Source organism: Caretta caretta, chromosome 2 (assembly GCF_965140235.1).
Source record: "Caretta caretta isolate rCarCar2 chromosome 2, rCarCar1.hap1, whole genome shotgun sequence".
Classification (NCBI taxonomy): domain Eukaryota; kingdom Metazoa; phylum Chordata; order Testudines; family Cheloniidae; genus Caretta; species Caretta caretta.
The window spans coordinates 192,718,952-192,738,874 of NC_134207.1; the positions used below are offsets into that span (position 1 = coordinate 192,718,952).

Below are 19,923 nucleotides of genomic sequence, written 5' to 3' on the forward strand. Positions count from 1 at the left end.
ATCACATACGCTTCTTAGCTATACCCTCTGAAGCATGTGCCTTTCCATGAGAATAGCTCTCACATAGCTTGCCAAGAAGGCTCCGGAAAGCAAACAAATCTAATCTATGATAAGCAGCTCTGAGGTAGTCTCACACCTTTGAAGTTTTTAGTCAATAGCCTTGCTGCTTTCTTAGCCAGTGTAAAGTTCTGTTACGGCATGGGCTGGACTGCAAATCAGACAGTTACAATATCTGTGCAGCCCCCTGGCAGGTTCAGCACGGACGGAGTCCTGGAAGCCACGTGTGTCAAGCACCCCATGCAAGTAGGCTTAGCATGTAAACACACCACCAGCTAAAACACATACTTGGATTTATTGATGGCTCTTTTCAGTTTCTTCTCTAGCTGTTTCATCCGGCCCATGGCAGCATTGTATTTGGCTGCCGTTTCCTTGTGCACCAGCTCACTTCTTGTTTTCGTCTGCTCCGCCTCCATGACCTGCAAGAGAGGAAACAAATGCTTTAAGTTGTAGTAGGCATGTCACATGCTCATCAGTTTCATATAATTTTAATTAACAGCATTTCCATAACCTCTCTGAAACTCTCAGAGTGTAGCCGGGTGGAGGGGAGAAACAGAAGAGAAGAGACATCTTCTTTCAATTAACCTACTTAGAAAAATCTTTCTTGGAAGAAACAGCAGCATGTCTGGTTGGCAAATAAATTATTAATGATACAAGGAGCATACTGCTGCTTCGTGCATTCTGGGGGAGCTTTGGTATAAGCAGCCTCAAACGTGAGAGCTCAGTACCCCCGCAACCCCCGTGAGATGTTCAAGATCCACTAGCACAGCTCCATTCTGAGCTACCATATCATCCCTGTTATTTCCCCATTCTCTTCCACAAGTGAGCTATTTCCTTTACAGAACATTCTTCTTCTGGCTGGGAGGATGAGCCATCACGAATGCTGCCACACGGACTAGGCAGGCAGAGATGCATATATATGACTGGCCCAAAGGCTAAGTGTATCATGCTTTTCATGAACACTTCCAGTCCAACACACACAGCTTCATGGCTCGGGCACAAGTCAAGCAAACATTTGAACATTCATAAATAATGCTCACTGCCTCAGTACTTTAATTTGTGTAAATTTTGTTTTAATTGCTGTAAATATCCTCCTCATCTGCTCCAGTGAGTGTCCTGCTTCGTTTACGATGCCAGAAATGCTATCAGCGATATTTTTGCTTTGCAAATTTGAAGAACCACCTAGCAAATTAGGACATCCATTTTTCTGTAATAACAGGCAGAAAACATAAGAGTGGAGTGAACAGCATAACAGGGTCCAGCCAGAGGATAAACTAATCATTACTCTCTGTCTCCCCCAACATTTTGACAAGACATGAAGGTTTCCATTGCATAGGTGATATATACAGGCTCTCTCACGGGCCAGCATTGTTACAGAAAGTGATGGGACCCTGTTTTCTGTGATATTCCTTTTCCAAGAATTCAGAATGCAAACCAATTTACCCCCCAACTCCCATGTAAATAGCTCAAAGTTTATTCCATTATTTGAGCTATTCCAAGACATGCCAGAAGGGGCAGTCTACCTCAGACCAAAGTAGCAGGCTCTTATTTCAGAAAAGACAACCAATTGCAAATAATTTTGTTTTCAAATAATATTAATCTCATTGGCATTGCTGTGTTCTCCTGCAATCAAATGAGCAGTAACTCTTGGAGGCCAAACCAAACAGTTAGTGATATTCAACACACGCAAAGGGATGGTGCTAACTTGAAGAACACAACTGACCTTTGCTTTCCATTGCGTTCAGAGTAAACCTGCGCATTCCCCCTTTCAATGCTTACATGAAAGACTGAACAATGATTAAATTAAACTTTGGTGTCTACCAATTTCAATTATTGTAATAGTGAGAAGTTTCATTTAAGGCCACATTCCCCTTATCAGCACTACGTATTTTGCAACAAAAAAAATATGCATTTTATTATAGAACCCTCTAACCCAGAAAGAATAATTTTCATAGGCTCTGACTAGATCCAAGAATGTATATTCAGCTCCAGTGCCCCTCAGCTGCCTACATATATAAATAAGACTCTTTCCTTTGGAGGAAAGGTCAAAATTATAAAATATTCAAGATAGATTCTGCTCTACATCCAACACGTTAGTTGATCTCTTTGCTGCTACTCAGCTTGTGCAGCAGTTAGAAAGCTAGAATGATGCTTTGACCTTTCCTAGAGGACTGCATTAGACCAATGATTATAAACCTTTTTTCATTTGTGGACCACTACAAAATTTCAAATGGAGGTGCAGACTCCTTTGAAAAATCTTAGACAGTCAGCAGACCCCCAGGGGTCCGTGGACTACAGGATGAAAACCACTGAGTTAGACAAGCCTGGCTTTGGCAAGGAAGTGTCAGATTTAAGATCGGCATTCTTCTGGGACGGCAAGGAAGTGGGTTTGCCCTCCTTGGGCATGGCAAAGAAATTTAGCCATAGGTGCAGACTCTGGGGGTGCTCCAAAAAAAAAAAAAATAGTAGTGCTTAGCACCCATCAGCAGCCCCCCTATCAGCGCCTCCCCCCTCCAGTACCTCCTGCCCATTGGCAGCCCCGATCAGTGCCTCCCCCTCCAGTGCATCCTGCGCGCCGCAATACGTGGCATGCAGGAGGTCCTGGGGGGGAGGAGCAACGACCACATCCTGACTCATGGCATGATGAATGCTGCGAACACCAACATACTAGATCGCCTAGGCCTCTTCAAAATACAAAAGCCTTTTGTGAGGTGAGCAGATAGACTAAATTATGAACAACCAAAAACATTCAACCAAAATGGTGAAACCTGTCTTACTGGAGACCTTTTTTTTTTTTAAACACTTTGTAAAAGAGGCCAATTGTGAGAGCGGTTGTTTATTTAATCCTTTAATATTATTTATTTAATATTATAATTTCGGATATCAAAAAACCCAACCTTCCTTACTTCCCTAATTCCCACATTGCACAACTAAATAAACAAAGACAATGTGCCAGACTGACAGCCCGGAAAACGTAAGTCCTCTCTCTCCCCCCAAAAAACAGGTACAGGACCGTGGCTCCGAAATCTTCCCCCCATAGCCCAGCTAAGGAATAACTCTACGAGCAATAGGATAGCTAAATCCGTGACATCTCCAGAACAGCCAACTAACATTCGCTTAGGCATTTGATGTAGAAATGAGACAGCCAACTCTTTTCACATCGACCACTAACCAGCCTGCAACCCAGTTATTTAAGAGTCTATTACCAGTCTCCCCACACCTCCACCTCTATGCCCAGGCATTAAGAATGCTGCTCGAGAGGGTTCACATAGGGCATGGTTAAGAATGCTGGTCAGATGAGAGCTTTCTGGAGGTGATCACAGCCTCTCATTATTGTGTTATAGCCTCTCTTTTGGTCTTTTATGAAAGAAGTTGATGCTATTAAAAGTTAAAAACGTATTCATAGAGCAGCTTGGCACAAAAAGATCAGCTTTATATTGGCTAGCCCACCTGCTTGTTCCTTGGTGAGGTCTAGACTATCCCATTAATGTAGTTAGTTACTAGATCATCAACAATGTCAGGTAGAATTCATCACAGCATGGACAAAAACCAGTAAGCTGCTAGATAAAAGACAAAATCCAAGACCATCAGCCAGGTATTCTATCAAAGGGGACATAATATAAAATATATGTTCTTGGAGAGCAGGTTTGTACGAATTGCTTTGTTTTCTCCCAAGTAATCAGGACAAGCCTAAGTGAAGAATGTACCCTCGTCAGAACCTCAAGAGAGAAACAAATGATGCAGTCAAAAGAGAAAAAGCAGGGAACTCCAATGAATCTGTAATTTCTATGACAACTCTTGGTGTCCATAGTCAGGTGCCACGTTTATTCTCTTTCTTCAAAAGCAATCAGTGAGTGTATTGGTTGGAGGGAAATGTTAGAAACAAGGTGGTAAGAAGAGAGGCAATGCAAGATGACTAAAACATTTTTTCTGAATGCCCCATATATTTCTGAGCAACTGAAGGGTGAGATGAAAAGGAATTAGGGGATAAACCAAAGCCATGTTGCATGTCATTTGTTTTTTGAAAGATAAATTGCATACATGAAGGAAATGTGTGTAGGACATTCCTTTTTAATGCAACTAATCTCAGACTCCAGATATCACCCTTACGAATATATATTTGTGCATCACACTGATCTTCTGCCAAAGCATTAATGCCATTATTCCCCCTTCATCCCTCTAAAACCATTTGTCTTTCAGCCCCTATGGAAGCCTCTTTGTACACACCTGTGTGTCTAAAACTGGAAAATAGTGAAGTTGGTTTCTTAAGCTCTGCTATAGAAGGAGACAAACTCACACCCGTCCTCTTCCCAGAAACCTCCCTAAACAGAGGCCAAAACATTGGGTCTACCTCATTAACTGAGAATAGCTACGTCACCATTAAGATGAAGCACATTTCAGCACTTTTCAGAGGAAAGAGTGTCATTATCCCCATTTTACAGGTGGGGAAATGGAGGCACGGAGAGATTAAATGACTCACCCAAAGTCACACAGCAGATTGGGGCCAGGAATGGGACCCTAAATTTGACTCCCTGCTTCCTAGTCACTTGATCATGCTGCATACGAGTGTCCCGGACACCATATGTGTATGTTTGATGGAGTTCTAAAGCATGAAGGTATAGGGGATTATACAGACAAAGTGAGGCAGCCTCTATTTAAATTCAATGGAATTTAGGTGCCTAATTCCTTTAGGCACCTATGAAAATAGGAGTCAAAGTTCAAGGCACAGCCCTCTTCAGCCCTCCCTGTAGCTGTTCATACCAGTCCTGGTTGCTCCCCTGAATAAAAATACCTGCCATATTTTATTCTTCCATCCCTTTAGGATAGGCAATATCGTTTCAGTGGTCCTCCAGGTTTTATTAGTTTAATTTTCTATATTGTTGGTTCTAAAGGTCTTGTGTATACCCTGTTATAGACTGACCTGTTAAAAATATGGACATCAGCAGCTTTTCAATCCCTGAACAAATCAGGGGCAGTCACAACTGCCCAGACCCATCACCATTTCTTCCCAGAGAGAATCTGCAAATTACAAGCCCAGTTTGATATTCTGAAGCCTCAGACTCTGTCCACACCCATCAACCCAAAAGCAGCTGGGGTAATCTTGCAGCATTTCCACAGCATCTGTGTATAACAGAGCCACTTATCCTACACCAGTTCTTTCATCTATCTGTTTGCTTCATAATCTTTGCTTCTATCGCCCTTCAGTTACCTAGTTATTTTTGGGCTCAGTTTTGTACCACGTCAGACAAATTTTAGCCAGTCCAAAAATACCTGCCCTCCCTGTATATGAAGAAAGAGTATGACCTGCATTGTGCAGGCGGTCAGACTAGATGATCATAATGGTCCCTTCTGACCTTAATATCTATGAGTCCTTACTTTACCCTTGCCAGGCGATTTCAAACAAACGAGTTTGTAGCCCACTTTGACATTTATAGATAGGTGCTATTCTGCATGTGATCCGTTGCTGCGCCAATAACTGTGGAAGTCTACTTTGTACCCCACATTTGTCATTTACTAACAAAGAGTGCACAGTGCAATTGAAGTGCTGTAATTTTCCATCAGAGGAGTTCTGCATATGAAGCAGCCATCACAGGTGAACTAGTTCATTTGAAGCCTATTTTTCTTGTTGGCTTCCTACTCCAACCCCAGATTCATAGCTTTGTAGTTTGTTCCCCCTCTCCCCAGCCACAAAAATTCATACGTTCCCAAACTCCTCATGGCATCACCTAGCTGGGTCTGGTACCAGGGAAGAAGGAGGAATCATCCCACATCCAAATGACAGTGACCATTGAGCCCAATGATCGAAGTAGCCCTCCATGCCTCTTATGTGTACAAGCCCTTACATGACCCTGTGCAGAGATGCATTGGAAGACCTCCTGTAGGGCTCTGTGACATGTAGGGGGTGCCCACCTCAGCACACACCATTCAAATCCTGCCTTCCCCTTGCACAGTAGAACCAGTTCCATTGCTGAAGGGGAGACTCCCTGCAGCACTAGCCCCTAAACACAGACTAACTGATATGGTTTGAAGAGCCATGAAACACCCTATAAAAAAATCAGTGGAAGTCATGTGACTAAAATCCTATTGCAGAAGCAGTTGCAATTCTGGTGTCAACATGATGCAGACTACGAGTGGAAATAGTAAGGTGTATATTCCATGAATCAGCATTGATTACACCACCACTTCTAAGATACTGATATTTAGTTTCTTTTAGAAACTATTTGAGAATGAACTTTACCCAGACTGTTCGGTCAACAGCCAGAAGGGATGAGTAAGATGGGATTCTTTCCAATAAGGAAGTTCTCCATTAATGTATATGTTCCTATAGGATGTTTTGTCACTAGATGTTTTAACATCACAGCCAACACACTAGGGTCTATTTCCTATTCTACTCTAGTCATTGGAGAGGTTTCATTATAAGTAAGTCATCCTGACTGGTCCAGATATCATGCAAAAAGTCATGCAATGAGGCGTCACGACAGAATGGCATTGCTCCCAAGATTGTTTTACAGAAGAATGCTGGGCTCAGCTACAGAACAGCCACCATCTCACGCACTAAGTCTCTGGGCTTCCATTGCTCAATTGTATTTTCATCCCTAGATTCTCTCTGAGGCAGCATTAAGGGTTTAGAGAAAATTTTTCATAGAGATTTAGGAGAGAGATTTCAAAAAGATTCTCAATGTAAATAATGGTGCGTCTTCCCCCACCCGGCCCACAACAACCCTAAGCATCCTTTCTAATTTAGTATTAGTCATCATCTTTCTAGACTTCGTCAGCATTAACTGAAGGTCCTTCTCTGGAAAACAAAACATGCATCACTCTCCCTCACGGAGCTTCTAAACAAAAATGCTCATGTCCCATCTCTTTTTGGAGCTTTCCCTTCGCATTCTTTTGACGAACAAGACACACTTCTCCCTCATCCAGAAAGTTGTGCTTGTGGAAGGCGTCAGACTGCCCGCCCTGGAGATGGAAGTTTTCTGGTTTTCCACAGCAAAGGCAGCAGCCGACTTTTCCCCGTACTGACTCACCAGAGCACCTCAACCCTGACTTAGAGTGACCCCCTGCAGAGCTAAGACAGTAGTTCAGTCTGAATATTCATTCATTGCTTGGTATTCCACAGGGAATCAACCAGCAAGGGTGCCCATTGTAGCACTCTCTGTTTGGGAGGTAAGCTGCACAGCTCACACTAGTAACTGGTCACTACCAAGCTTAACTGGACTTTAAGTGGCAGATTAGCAGTGAAATGTTGTATAGCAAACCTGCAGAGTTTTCATCCTCATAATTCAAGGAAGAAAAATGTTAGTGTGTTAGTAGACTTTTCTCACTTCAAATAAGGGCTACAGCTGATCGCTTTGGGTAATCACAATGAAGGGGTGGAGCTAGTCTCGTCATGCAATTTTGAAGTATAGAACCTTAAACACACGACAGTGGTGACAACGACATCAGCAGTGTTCAGTTTTCATATACTAGGTTTCCCATTTCACACAGCACACCTGCTGCCCTTTTGGTACCATGCACCATCTGGCAGCGCTGTTGTATACAATTTATACATGAAGACTATGTTGTCTTATAATCAAATACAGTTTCCACAAAGGGATTAGGATTTCAGCACTAAGATAATGTTACACTATTGCTTCAGCCAGCTTGGAATAGTGGGTTAAGTTTTCCTGGAACATCTGGAGAGGCTTGGAAAGAGAGGTTTTAAGTTTGGTTTGGTTCTTCTATGTTCTTTAAAAAAAAAAAAAAGCCAAAGCCATTTTTGCATTGTTTTAGGAAAGAAAGTGGGAAGAAACCATAAAAAAAGTTAGTAAGAATTTCTCTAACACAAGTGTTTAATGTTACTGCCACCACCTAGCTTTTATGCAACAGTTGCCGTCTCTAGATTTCAAAGCACTTTACAAAGGAGGTCAGTGTCATGATCCCTATTTTACAGATGGAGGAAGCAGAGGCCTGGAGAAGTGAATTGACATGGCCAGGTCACTCAGCCGGCCAGCAGCAGAGCCAGGGAGAGAACTCAGGTCTATTGAATGGAATCCAGGACCCTACTCCCACATGCAGGCTTTTGATGTCTCAGTGCAGTTCTACCCTGCACCCTTTACATTTGGGGGGCTCACGGCACTTAAAACAGCAGCCTTGGTCCTCAAAATACTAGTCTTATTTTATTCTCCATTTCCCCATGGATGCCTCAGTGGAAGGGGCCTTCCTCGGGCACTGACTCTCCTGCTGTCTCTGCAGCCCAGTCACTTGGCATGGGCCAGCCTTGGGTCTTTATTTGCAGTGCAGACATACCTTAAGAGGCCTCTGGATCTTGAGACCTACTGGAGTTGCTTCCTCCCCCCCTTCCTTTGCAGAGGCTCCCCATTCTGGTTCCCTCCCACTCAAATACACCTGCATGTCTGACTCAGCATTCGCATTCCTATTCCTCTTCCTCACCATACAATCGGGTAAGGGAGCGGCTGGCCCAGGGGCTCACATACCATAGTGACAGGCATGGTAAAAAGAATAACCTATGCAGACTCCACTGTGTTCATCCTCTCCATGCACTCCAATCACGGTGGAGCAGCTCTTAGCTTATCCAAAGTGGCTCCCCTTAACCCTTCCCAGAAATGGACAAGCTGCCTTTTTCACCGTCTCACAGGAAGCCCTGTCCTATTTCATCTTTAATAGTGCCCCAAGTACCTGATTCACAATCTATTTCTATTCATTTGCCTGTGGAATTACCGCCCTTCTGCATCATCCCTCACGCAAAGCAAAAAGAATTTAGGCCTTGTGGCATGCAACAAAGCTAACTCAAACTGAGCAAGAGACTTGAAGCAAGCAGCTCCTTATTGATCTCACCCTTTGGGTGGCATGATTGAGCATCTCTTGCCAGGCAGAGTCAAACTGACGCTTGTCATCCTCCAGCAGCCTCTGTTCAGCGAGTGAAATGGTCTCCTTGGCAGCACGCAGCACCTCAGTAGCTCTCTGGAAATCCTGGGTTGCTTTCTGAGCTTCCAGTTGTGCCTAGAAAACAGACACTGCAATTAGGCATCAACGAACTCTTAAGTGTGACAGTACTTAAAAATAGCTAAGACCAGGATTTTAAGGACAAAAACACTCCGGGGTTTTGATTTCCCACCCTTTTGTTTGGCAGCACATACATATTTCCTTGCCTGGGTCACTGCTAGTTCATATCACACATGTCCTCTGTAAAGCATTACCATGCTGTTCACATCCAATAAATCCAAAATGCAGGAGATCAGAGTTCTGCATAATAAGCATCTGGATGACAGATGGAGAAATACTGTGTGAAACAGCTTTAATCCATCAGGAAGAAACAGGAGGCAGCAAGACAAAAACTCCTAATATCTCTGCTCTCCATAGCCAACTTGGTGTTGCATTTCACAAGAATGCAATGGGGAACAACATTTTGTGAGTGCAGAATCTAAGTCAATACCAATTTTTTAGTCACTGCAGTATTTACCAAGCAGAAGAGCATTTCGGAGCGGTTACGTTATTACACAGCACGATGCACAGATTTCCAGGGAAGAGAGCTGTAACCCAGTTCTACATATTCTCTTCTACTCTGTTCTGACAGGGGTAGAGAAGGCACTGCAGGTCCCAGGTCTGACGCATAGGGGAGAGGGAAGAATGGAGGTAGCCAAACAGTTGTTAAGTGCAGTACTTTATACTGTGTAGACCAATGTTCAGTGGATATGCTGATTTGGTTCAGTCTCCAGTCCTGGGTCAGTCGTTCAAACCTAGGGATCCTCTTATCAACAGCTGTGTTTGAAGTAGTAGTATTTAAAAGTCTGGATGAGAGCTATGAAATAACTGGTTTTATAATGACCTAAATTCTAGCTCCATGAGCAAGTATCCTACCAAGATATTAAGTTATAATACTTCCAACCAATGAAAATACAAGTTAATACAATAAATTTGTCCTGTGATACCTTTATCTGACTTTTGAGGGTTGGACATTTACTTAGAAATTTCAAAAAGCTGCTGGTTTTACAAATTAATCTTTTTAAAAGAACGGGGCTCAAGTGACCATATTGTATTCCCAGTCAAAATTGTCTTTAGACTGGGGAGTGTTCAAATCCAGGTTCTCAGTGTTGAACCATCTGGTTTTCATGGCTGAAACACACTACACATCAGTCTTCCAAAAACCCGCAGCCAATGTGGTATCAGCAACCATTTGCCCGTGCGGCTGGACCAGGAAGAAAAATTGGGTGGCACAGCAACCAATAAAATATAAATACAGCCACGATCGCTGCATATTCCTATGAACTGCAGTTACCAGACAACAGGGATTATAAAGTCTAATGTTCATCAGCCTGTACTATTATATTTTGGCACCAATGACTTGTGTTAAATGTTTGTTGAAGAGAGATGGTTGGTTTTAAGAAGATAAATTATAGGAAACAATCGTTTTAAAAAACCTAGTTTCAAGTTACTGGAAATTTCCATATTTTTAAAATGAATACTCCTCATTTTTTTATGGTTATCCCTGAATCAACTCAGCTATCTGGGGTTTTTTGATCTTTAGGTTGTTTTTAAGATTAGAGGTGTTTGTCAGAAGCTCATAATTGAAGTGTTAGGACTACTTTCAATATCATACCACTTACCTATGAACATCCATTTAGTATACCACATTAGAAGCCCTTTTTAGGGTGTGAGTTTTGTTGTTTAACTGAAGGTCATAGCCTTTTATATTCTAAATTTGTTTTGTTTTTTAAATGAAAAAAGGGTTTCCAGCTCTTCTGCCTGGGAAGAAAACCTTTCAATTATAAGCAACTGCATTAGATTCCTTTAGCATACAGCACTGGGGAAGATGAAATTTTCAGTTACACTTCAATAGTTTTTAAATCAAATTAACCAATCTACTGAATGTCAGCTTTGACCAGTGTGACAGGGTTGGGCTAGATGGCTATAGGAGAGTAACAGAAGGCAGATATATTAGCCCCAGGCTAAGTAGGTCCCTTTTCCCTGGGTAAGGTAACAGGGAAGGTTTTTTTGTTTTTTTTTGAAACAGAAAAGAATTTTATTGTGTTACACTTGCAAAGAATTACCAAAGAAAACAAAACAAACTATGCAACAAAACAACGCAAACAGAAGATATAACACAGCAGCTTTCAGGAGGGAGAAGTATTTAGGCTAGCCTGGGCCCAGAGCAGGGGGGCTTCCTCGACACTCGTGGTCTTCCACCCTCCTGAGTTACCTGGTGGCCTAGAGCGAGGGGGCTTCCTCGACACTCGTGGTCTTCCACCCCCTCAAGTTACCTAGTGCCGCGCCCAGTGTCACCGATTATCCCTCTCCTGAGAGTGCCCGGCAAGATGGGCACGGCTGCGGGGTAGGCGGTTTGGGGGTGGGGGGGTAGACACCCATGTATTATAGGACCCCTCCTGGATGACAGTAATGATGGTATCCACAGCGGCAAAGGCTGGGGCTGGCATCTCTCGCTCTTCCCCTCAATCAAAGGTCAGACAGAGGGAACCGGACGGGGTCACCAAGCAGAGAACCCCGGACAGCGCCCACCGCTCCTTGAAGGCGTCAAGGGAGTCGGTGGATGCCGCCCAGAGGAACTCCGCCCGGATACGTGAATGTACTGAGGATCGGAAAAAGGCCCTACAATCGCCGGACGCTTCATGGGCCAACCTCCCCTCTCTGGTTTTATAGATGGCTGTTTTAGCCAAGGCTAGGAGGAGGTTAACCAGGAGATCTCGCGATTTTGTGGGGCCACGGATGGGGAGTGTATAGATAAAAAGGTGAGGGGAGAAATGAAGCCAAAAGCACAATAGAATATTTGTGAGGAGCCGGAAAAGGGGCTGCAATCTGGCACACTCTAGATATACGTGCGCCAGGGTTTGCCTCACATTACAAAAAGGGCAAGTATCCAGGATGGGGGTAAACCGTGTCAGAAACACGCCTGTGCTCACAGCTCCGTGAAGGAGCCGCCAACTGATGTCCCCGACGGGCCTCGGGACCAAGGTGGAATATAGGCTGGCCCATCGAGGTTGCTCACCCTCCAAAGGTGGCAGGAGGTCCCGCCACTTTGTATCAGGGCGGGACACCAGGGTGTGGGCGTGAAGGGTGTGAAGCGTGAGTGTGTATAAATATTTCCGTGGTGCGATTTGAAAACTGACCGGCTGTAGTTCATGCAGCCGGCTTGCAGTGAAAGGGTGAGGGGTTTGTTGGGATCGGGAGGGTAGGGGCCCAATGGAAAGGTCCGGCGGGCCTGGGGTGGAGGATGGGCGGGGTGCGCCCTCGCGCCCTCGCGCAGCAGGGGTCAAGGCGGCCTCACCTCCTGAAGTACACGCCAGGGGGTACGAGGGCTGGAGAGCCCCATGCGCCGAGCGAGCGTCAGGGGATCCAGCCAGTCTCTCCGGTCGTAGTGCAGGAGGTCTCCGACCCTCGAGACTTCCGCGAGGACCAACTTCTGGAGCACCGAGCGAGATTCCGCCACCTGCACACGGAGTTGGGGATTGAGTAGCAGGGGCTCCATGAGGAGATCTGCTCCCACGGTGGCCGCCACGGACCTGGTCGTTAGAAACAGTTTCCAGGTCCGGAGGAGATCCTGGTAGAAGACCGGCAGCCCAGAGAGGTCTCGCGGAAAACCTCTCGGACAAAGACAAAAGAGCTGCCGGTCGTATCGGAGCCCTTGGAAGCGGCGCAGGAAGGCGTGCGCCAATATGCTCCACGTCGAACTACCTGTACTATAAAGGAGCCTCTGCAGGGCCTGGAGGCGGAAAACGCGGACCTGAGTGTACAGACACTTCAGGCCCTGCCCTCCTTCCTTCAGGGGTAAGTGAAGAACTCCAACAGGGGCCCAGTGCATTCCTGACCAAAAGAACTCTAGAATCAATCTCTGGAGGTGGGTCAGGAAACCCGGGGCTGGGGCCAGGGTGTTGAGCCAGTACCAGAGCGTGGACAGGACTAGTTGGTTAAGCACCAGTGCTCTCCATCAGAGGGAGAGACATCGGAGTAGCCTCGTCCATTTCCGGATCCGCTCTATCACCCCGCCCTCTAAATTTTGCCAGTTCTCCGGCGGGGAAGGGTGCGTGGCGGAAAGGTAAACGCCGAGATAGAACAGTGGACCCGCACTCCACTGGATGGTCTGAAGCGCGGGTGGGAGGGAGCTTACTTGCCGCCAGTCCCCCACTGCCAAGCCAGAGCTCTTGACCCAGTTGACTCGGGCGGAGGAGGCTGCCGAATAGATGGCCTGGCATGCCTCCGCTCGCGCCAAGTCGCCCGGGTCCTGGACCACGAGGAGTACGTCATCGGCGTACGCCGACAGGACCAGCCGCAGCTCCGGCTCCCGCAGCACCAACCCTGTCAACCTCCTGCGGAGGAGACAGAGGAAAGGCTCGATTGCCAGAGCGTACAGCTGGCCCAAGAGGGGGCACCCCTGCCGCACTCCTCGCCCGAAGCTGACCGGTTTGGTCAGGGTCCAGTTGAGCCTAACCAAACACTCCGCGGAGGCATACAGCACCCGGAGAAAACTCACAAACTGAGGTCCGAATCCAAACGCCTGCAGAGTGCTCAGGAGGTACCCATGGTCTACTCTATCGAACGCCTTTTCCTGATCAAGAGACAGGAGGGCGAACGACAGACCATCTCTACACCCGAGTTCCAAAAGGTCTCGGACTAGAAATAGGTTGTCAAAAATGCTGCGACCCGCCACAGCATAGGTCTGGTCTGGGTGGATCACGTCCGCCATCACAGACCCTAGCCGCAGCGAGACTGCTTTTGCTACGATTTTGTAATCCGTGCTAAGGAGTGAGACGGGACGCCAGTTTCGTAAATCGCGGAGGTCCCCCTTCTTCGGCAACCAGGCGAGCACCGCTCGCCTGCACGACAGAGGGAGGACCCCGCTCTGCAAGGACTCAGCCCAGACAGTGACTAGGTCTGGGCCGAGGATGTCCCAGAACGCGCGGTAAAACTCCACGGTCAGCCCGTCCATGCCCAGAGATTTATTAGTGGGCATGCGACGGAGGGCTTCCGACAACTCGGCCAGGGTGAGAGGCAGCTCTAGCCGGTCTCGGTCGCCCACGCTGACTGTGGGGAGTTCCTCCCAGAGCACCCTGCAAGCGTCAGGATCGGTCGGATCCGAGGAGAAAAGGCTTGTGTAGAAGTCACGGGCCCTCCCACACATCTGCTCCTGGGAGCAAGAGGGGCTAGGAGCTGAGAGTGAGAACGCGGACTGTTGGAGGACTGAGGAGTACAAGCATTATCAGACACCAGGAGGAAGGTCCTATGGTGAGGATAAAGAAGGGGTTGGGAGGAGGCCATGGGGAAGTAGCCCAGGGAGTTGCAGCTGTTGCACAGCTGTTCCAGGAGGCACTCTAGGCAGCTGCAGTCCACAGGGCCCTGGGCTGGAACCCGGAGTAGAGGGCGGGCCTGGGTTCCCCCCCAAATCCTCCCAACTCCCGGTCAGACACAGGAGGAGTCGACCTGGACTGTGGGTTCAGAAAAACGGCCAAGCTGAGGGCTGTCGTGAAGCTCCAAAGCGAGCAAATCCGCCAATAAGCGCAAGACCCACCAAGGTAGAGCAGGAACTTTGTCACACCAGATATGACAGAACACCCTAAAAACCACGAGTTTACATTTTCACAGACCTGAGGAAGAGCTCTGTGTAAGCTCAAAAGCTTGCTCTCTCACCAACAGAAGTTGGTCCAGTAAAATATATTACCTCACTCACTGTGTCAGGGCCGTCCTCAGCTATTCTGGGGCCCTACGCAGCCCCCTCAAGGGGGGGGTGCCCAGGCCTCTTTTTTTGGGGGGGGGGGCTGGCTTGAGAGGCAGGGGGAACCTCCCCCCAGCACTCACTGGTGGTGCAGCTGGGGCCGGGTCGCTACACTTCCCACCGCCGGTGAGTGCAGGCCCAGCCCTGCTGCAGTCCTCAGGGGAGCGGGGCCGGGGCTGGGGCAGAGCAGGGGCAGAGCAGGGGCCATGGGGAAGGGGCAGGGCAGGGGCTGGAGCAGCACACAACTGCGCAGGGCACCAGGAAATGTGGTGCCCCAAATTTCCTGGTGCCCTACGCAGCTGCATACTTTGCGTATGGGTAGGGACGGCCCTGCACCTTGTCTCTCTAACATTTGGAAAGGGGTTTGGACCTGAAACAGTGCAAAGGATTCTGGAATATACGGTCACGTGGGGGGGAAATAGATGGTTTTGGTGTTGCAGGCAGAAAAAGGTGGTCACTTGGGAAAAGGCTGCTAATCTCTGCTTTAGAATATGAAATAAGCAGAACAGCAATCTTTTGAAAGAGCTGTTTGCAGCTTGTTCTCAGCACCAGATGTATCAGACTTCACGCTTGTTTGTTTTTGTAGTTACAGAAACAAGGCCTCCCAAGGGGAAAAAAGTATCACCTAACTTAAACAAGAGTTTCAAAAGGCAAAAACCACATTCAGTTCCCCTAAAAAGCTTCTGAAATGCTAGCAAGCTCTTTCGACTTCTTCCCTGTTCTATCACACTTCAGAAATGTGTTTTACCGCACACTGATTGTGGATAAATATATTCATGCTGGAGCTTCTCTATTAGCCTAGAAAAATCAGAAGCCATAACAGTAAGGATGTGTTTTTACCCTCACCACTACCAGCCCTGAGTATACTTGGCACACTGCTATGCACACAGATCTATCCAACCAACCCCCTTGCTGCTTTCAGTCAGCTTACAACCTACGGTCCTTTAACAGGTCTTCTTAGCTGCCAGAGCCCTAAAACATTAGAGAGCATTTAATTTCTGGTAAAACTGCACATCATGAACACATTGTGCTTTGTACCAAGATTAGTGGATAAGCGATGTTTTTGCCAGCCCAGTGCCAGTTCACTGTTAAGGCAGTCTGACAGGCAGGCTCGCGACAGCTAAAAAACTCCAGCTGCTCACTCCAAGTGAATAAATGCATTTTATAAATCCTAAACCCCTGTGGGAATGTAATATTTTAAATTAAGCAACTAGCTCTCTGCCTTTGCCTTTGGTATCTAGTGGATATAGAAAAATCTTCAGATGATCTTTAAACAAGGTTTGGTCTGAGCCTTTGATAAAACACGTTAGAGGAGCATAAATCTCAGTCCCAAAAATATCCTCTGTGGCTTACTGGGAAGTCATAACTACTTGTTCTTCCAATAAGTTTGGTCTGTCCTGGTAAAGAGGTCACTGCAACTGAAGGTCAGAAGTTCTCCATAAAAAGTTGGCTGACAGCCGACCCTGGGTGCTGGGAAAAAAGGTTTTCACTTTCAAGAAGGCCATGTGCGAGATAAAGGGCTCTAAGAATTTCACCTGGCTAATCCAATAAAGTAATGTTATGGAATAAGCTTTCTGAAGCCCAGAATCAAGGGTTTTAGCTGCACAATTCTCCCACTGACTTTAAAAGAAGTTGAGCTCCTAAAGCCCTGTGCAACACATTTAACGTTTAATGGTCCTGCAATCATTCATACCTCCTTTCATTATATGTTTAAAATAAAATTGGCTCAGCACTGAGAAAATGCTCTATCTGTGGAGATCTCCATTCATCACAGGTGCGTTTTAGGGCCGATGAAATCATCTAGTCCTTCCCCAAGCAAAAGGACAGGTTGCTCTATCTATTTCTTTCAGTACGAAATACAATTCTCTCTTGAAGCTATCTAGCTTTTATGCCTCACAGCTTCGCCTGGAAGCCACTGCCAAACCGCAATGGAGAATTTTCTTCACTCTGTCACCATACCTTGAATGTTCAAGATGGAGGTCGAGGTCATTATTCGTAGTCTTGTCCTTTTGTGTATGTTAGTAAATTCTTCCCCCACTACCATCCCACTTTTTTTTTTTTTTTACACTTCTCCTCCTGTATTAAAGGTCTGTGTGTTGTGCCCTCCCCCTTTGCCAATTCTCTTCCAAATTAAAGGCATCTCCAAAATGTTTATACTGGAGGATGCAGTTATTGGACCGTGTTCATCCCACTTGCTAAGTGGCTTCTCTACCACTGGAGCCAAATGCCCCATTAGTGTCACAAAAGGCAGCTGATCTAATTCATACAATGATGCTGATATGGCATCAACTCCTACCAACACAAAAAACAGAGATTAAGAATATTAAAACAAAGCCAGCATATTCATTCTTCTTTCTTTCCTTTCATACACTTTTTTTTTTTTTTGGTCTACCAAGTTACACAAGCAGGCGAACCAATTCGTTTATAAAGCCATAATGCAGCCCAGCTTCAGCATTCCTTCAAGGTTAACTGACAACTAAGGATACATTGTGACAGCTATGATCTCCAACTATATGTGGGTAATAGCAGAACTCAAGAGTTGCCAAGAACAGGCACAGAAAGGGCTGCGAGTGGGATAAATCTGCTTGTATCGCAACAGAATTTCTCCTCCTTGGCCCATTTTATTCACCAAGGACCTGAACCTGTGCACACTTACACATATTGTAACTGTAAGGGGACTCATTCAAGTAACTTGTGTGCATAAGTGCTTGCAGAACTAGAACCTAATATAGCAACAGGCAAGGGTTCCATTACGGTCAGTGCAGAGCAGTTATTTTAAAATGCTTTTAAAGCAGCTTCCAGTAAGGAGGATGCAAGTTTGGGTATCAGTGAGGAAAAATCAATCTGCAAATTCAGATGCTGCAGAGAACTTAATATGTGTATTAAAATTAAGATAAAGTACAAAGGTACAGTGTAGTCAACCTGTACACTGCGTAGGTCCTTATAGCACTATCTGCCAAACAGTCATTTTACTTTGGACCTTACAGTGTATCCCAAGTACAGCAGAACCTCAGAGTTTTGAACACCAGAGCTACGAACTGACCAGTCAACCACACTCCTCATTTGGAACCAGAAGTACATAATCAGGCAGCAGTAGAGACAAAAGAAACCAAATAGAGCACATTACTGTGTTAAATGTACACTACTAAAAAAAATATAAAGGGAAAGCAAAATTTTTCTTCTGCATAGTAAAGTTTCAGAGCTGTACTAAGTCAATGTTCAACTGTAAACTTTTGAAAGAACAACCATAACGTTTTGTTCAGAGTTACGAGCATTTCAGAGTTATGAACAACCTCCATTCCCAAGGTGTTTGTAACTCTGAGGTTCCACTGTAAATGGCATACACAATTCCTTTTTATAAAAATCCCTTGACTGAAACAAAGAGAATGTAACTATTTATTTAAATAAGGAACTGGGAAACCACATGTTATAGCCCAAGGTCACTGCTCTAAGCTATTTGGTTTATTAACGTGAAACCCATGTATTTCAGGCCTGCTAATCTTTAAACAAGTGTTTAAAATTTGTCTTGCTACTAGCCAGTACTTGCTTACTACTCAAAAATAATTAACTGGCTCCCAGCTAGATTTCTGAGAGACAAATAGGAAGTTTCATATACTTCCATTTAGGCTATCTCCTCTTACGTAAGTAATTACTCATTTGGTTAAGATACTAAGTACAAGAAAGAACATTAGGTACTCTGTTATATCATCACCAGAGTTGCCATATTTAATTATTTGCAACATGGGGCAAGATCACTCCCAAACTGTTTTTGAACTATTTTTAGCACTATCCAAGGATTTTAGCCCTCGTGCACACTCATTGACCAGTGAAAGCCGTCGTTACATCTTCACCATGGTGAGCCCTTCTTAATTACTACTGGGGTGGGTTTACCTATTTGACAGCCAATGAGTCCTGAGCAAACAAGCACTCTTTCTAGCTACCAGAATTATTGACTGAATATAGCAGCCAATCAATGTCTGTTATTTTGGACCTGGTTTCCCCACTCTTGACTTTACTGTAGCTGAATATAAGAAGTGTTCGATTTTACTAGATAGTCATTCTCCAGTCTAAAGACGGTTTCCACATGGATGTGTTGTCATACTTCACACTGAAGTCAAATGTTGTTCAAATAAGATGGTAATGTTACTTTTCTACAGCCTCCTTCATACACTCAAACATTCCAGAGAGCACAAGAAACAACTAAAAGGAAAAGAAAGGATTATATAGTCCCAGTCATCATAGTTTCCAACCATCTAAATATGGGCCTAAGCACAACTCCAGATCTACAGAATCTTTTGGGTTATCGAATTTGCTGGGAAGCCGTGGAGAAACCTTTGCACAGCAAGAAAGGAAAGTTGCATCTGATGAGTATGCCAAGACATCCTTAACCCCGGGAAAATTAAACAATAGAAATAATAGTTAATTTGAGAGAAGGGGAGATATTTATTTTACCCTCTGTTGAAAGGATCCATGGTCTACTGAGCAGAGGGGATCTGAAGATACTGAACTGCTACCTAGAAATTTGAGAGAGTCTCCAGAAACATGTGACTCTTCAAACTTGTCGTCTCTGCCACAGGGCTCTAAGATAGGCTCGAATGGAAGAAAAGTGAAACTGTCCAGGGAACTATGGGGATTATGGAATGCCTGGAGGGCAAGATCAATACCTTTATAGAGGAAAGGGCTGCAAAGAGGAATCCACTTGAGTGTTTGGGGAGAGCCACAGAATGTGGGAGAACTGGGCCCAATTTCATCCCCTAAATTCAATGCTTAGCAGAAAAATAAAATCAAGAAATGAATGGGTTAATGCTTTAAAAAGGACACTGTTCCCTAGATTTCAAAGACCTACACAGGATTTAGCCACACCGTTTTCATGAGTCTCATTCACCTCTTTGAAAAAAACAATGTGTGCTTAAAAAAATAAATAAATAAAATTTTAAAAAAACCTCTCTCTCCTCAATTATCCTCTCCCCCTCAAAAATAAAAACAAAAAAACAAAAACGAAAAAAGGAGTCAGATTAGAGGGACTGGGATGAGTCATCTCAAACGTAGAACGACCCAGCTCCACACACACGCAAATCAATCGCTTATAAAATTCAAAGCCTGTCCCCTAATGGCAGATTTACGAGAATCTCTACTGAGCT

The 19,923-nt window shown here is 45.2% G+C and overlaps 1 protein-coding gene across 2 annotated transcripts in view; it reads right to left on the bottom strand.

The window, feature by feature from the left end:
* SH3BP5 (SH3 domain binding protein 5) overlaps positions 1–19,923 on the bottom strand; it is a 62,634-nt gene that overhangs the window by 16,082 nt on the left and 26,629 nt on the right. For both annotated transcript variants that reach the window (XM_048838743.2, XM_048838744.2), the window contains exons 4-5: positions 8,896–9,060; positions 346–476 (exon numbers count right to left, since the gene is read on the bottom strand). In XM_048838743.2, the coding sequence (XP_048694700.2) occupies positions 346–476; positions 8,896–9,060 (296 nt within the window). The remainder of the gene's footprint in view (positions 1–345; positions 477–8,895; positions 9,061–19,923) is intronic.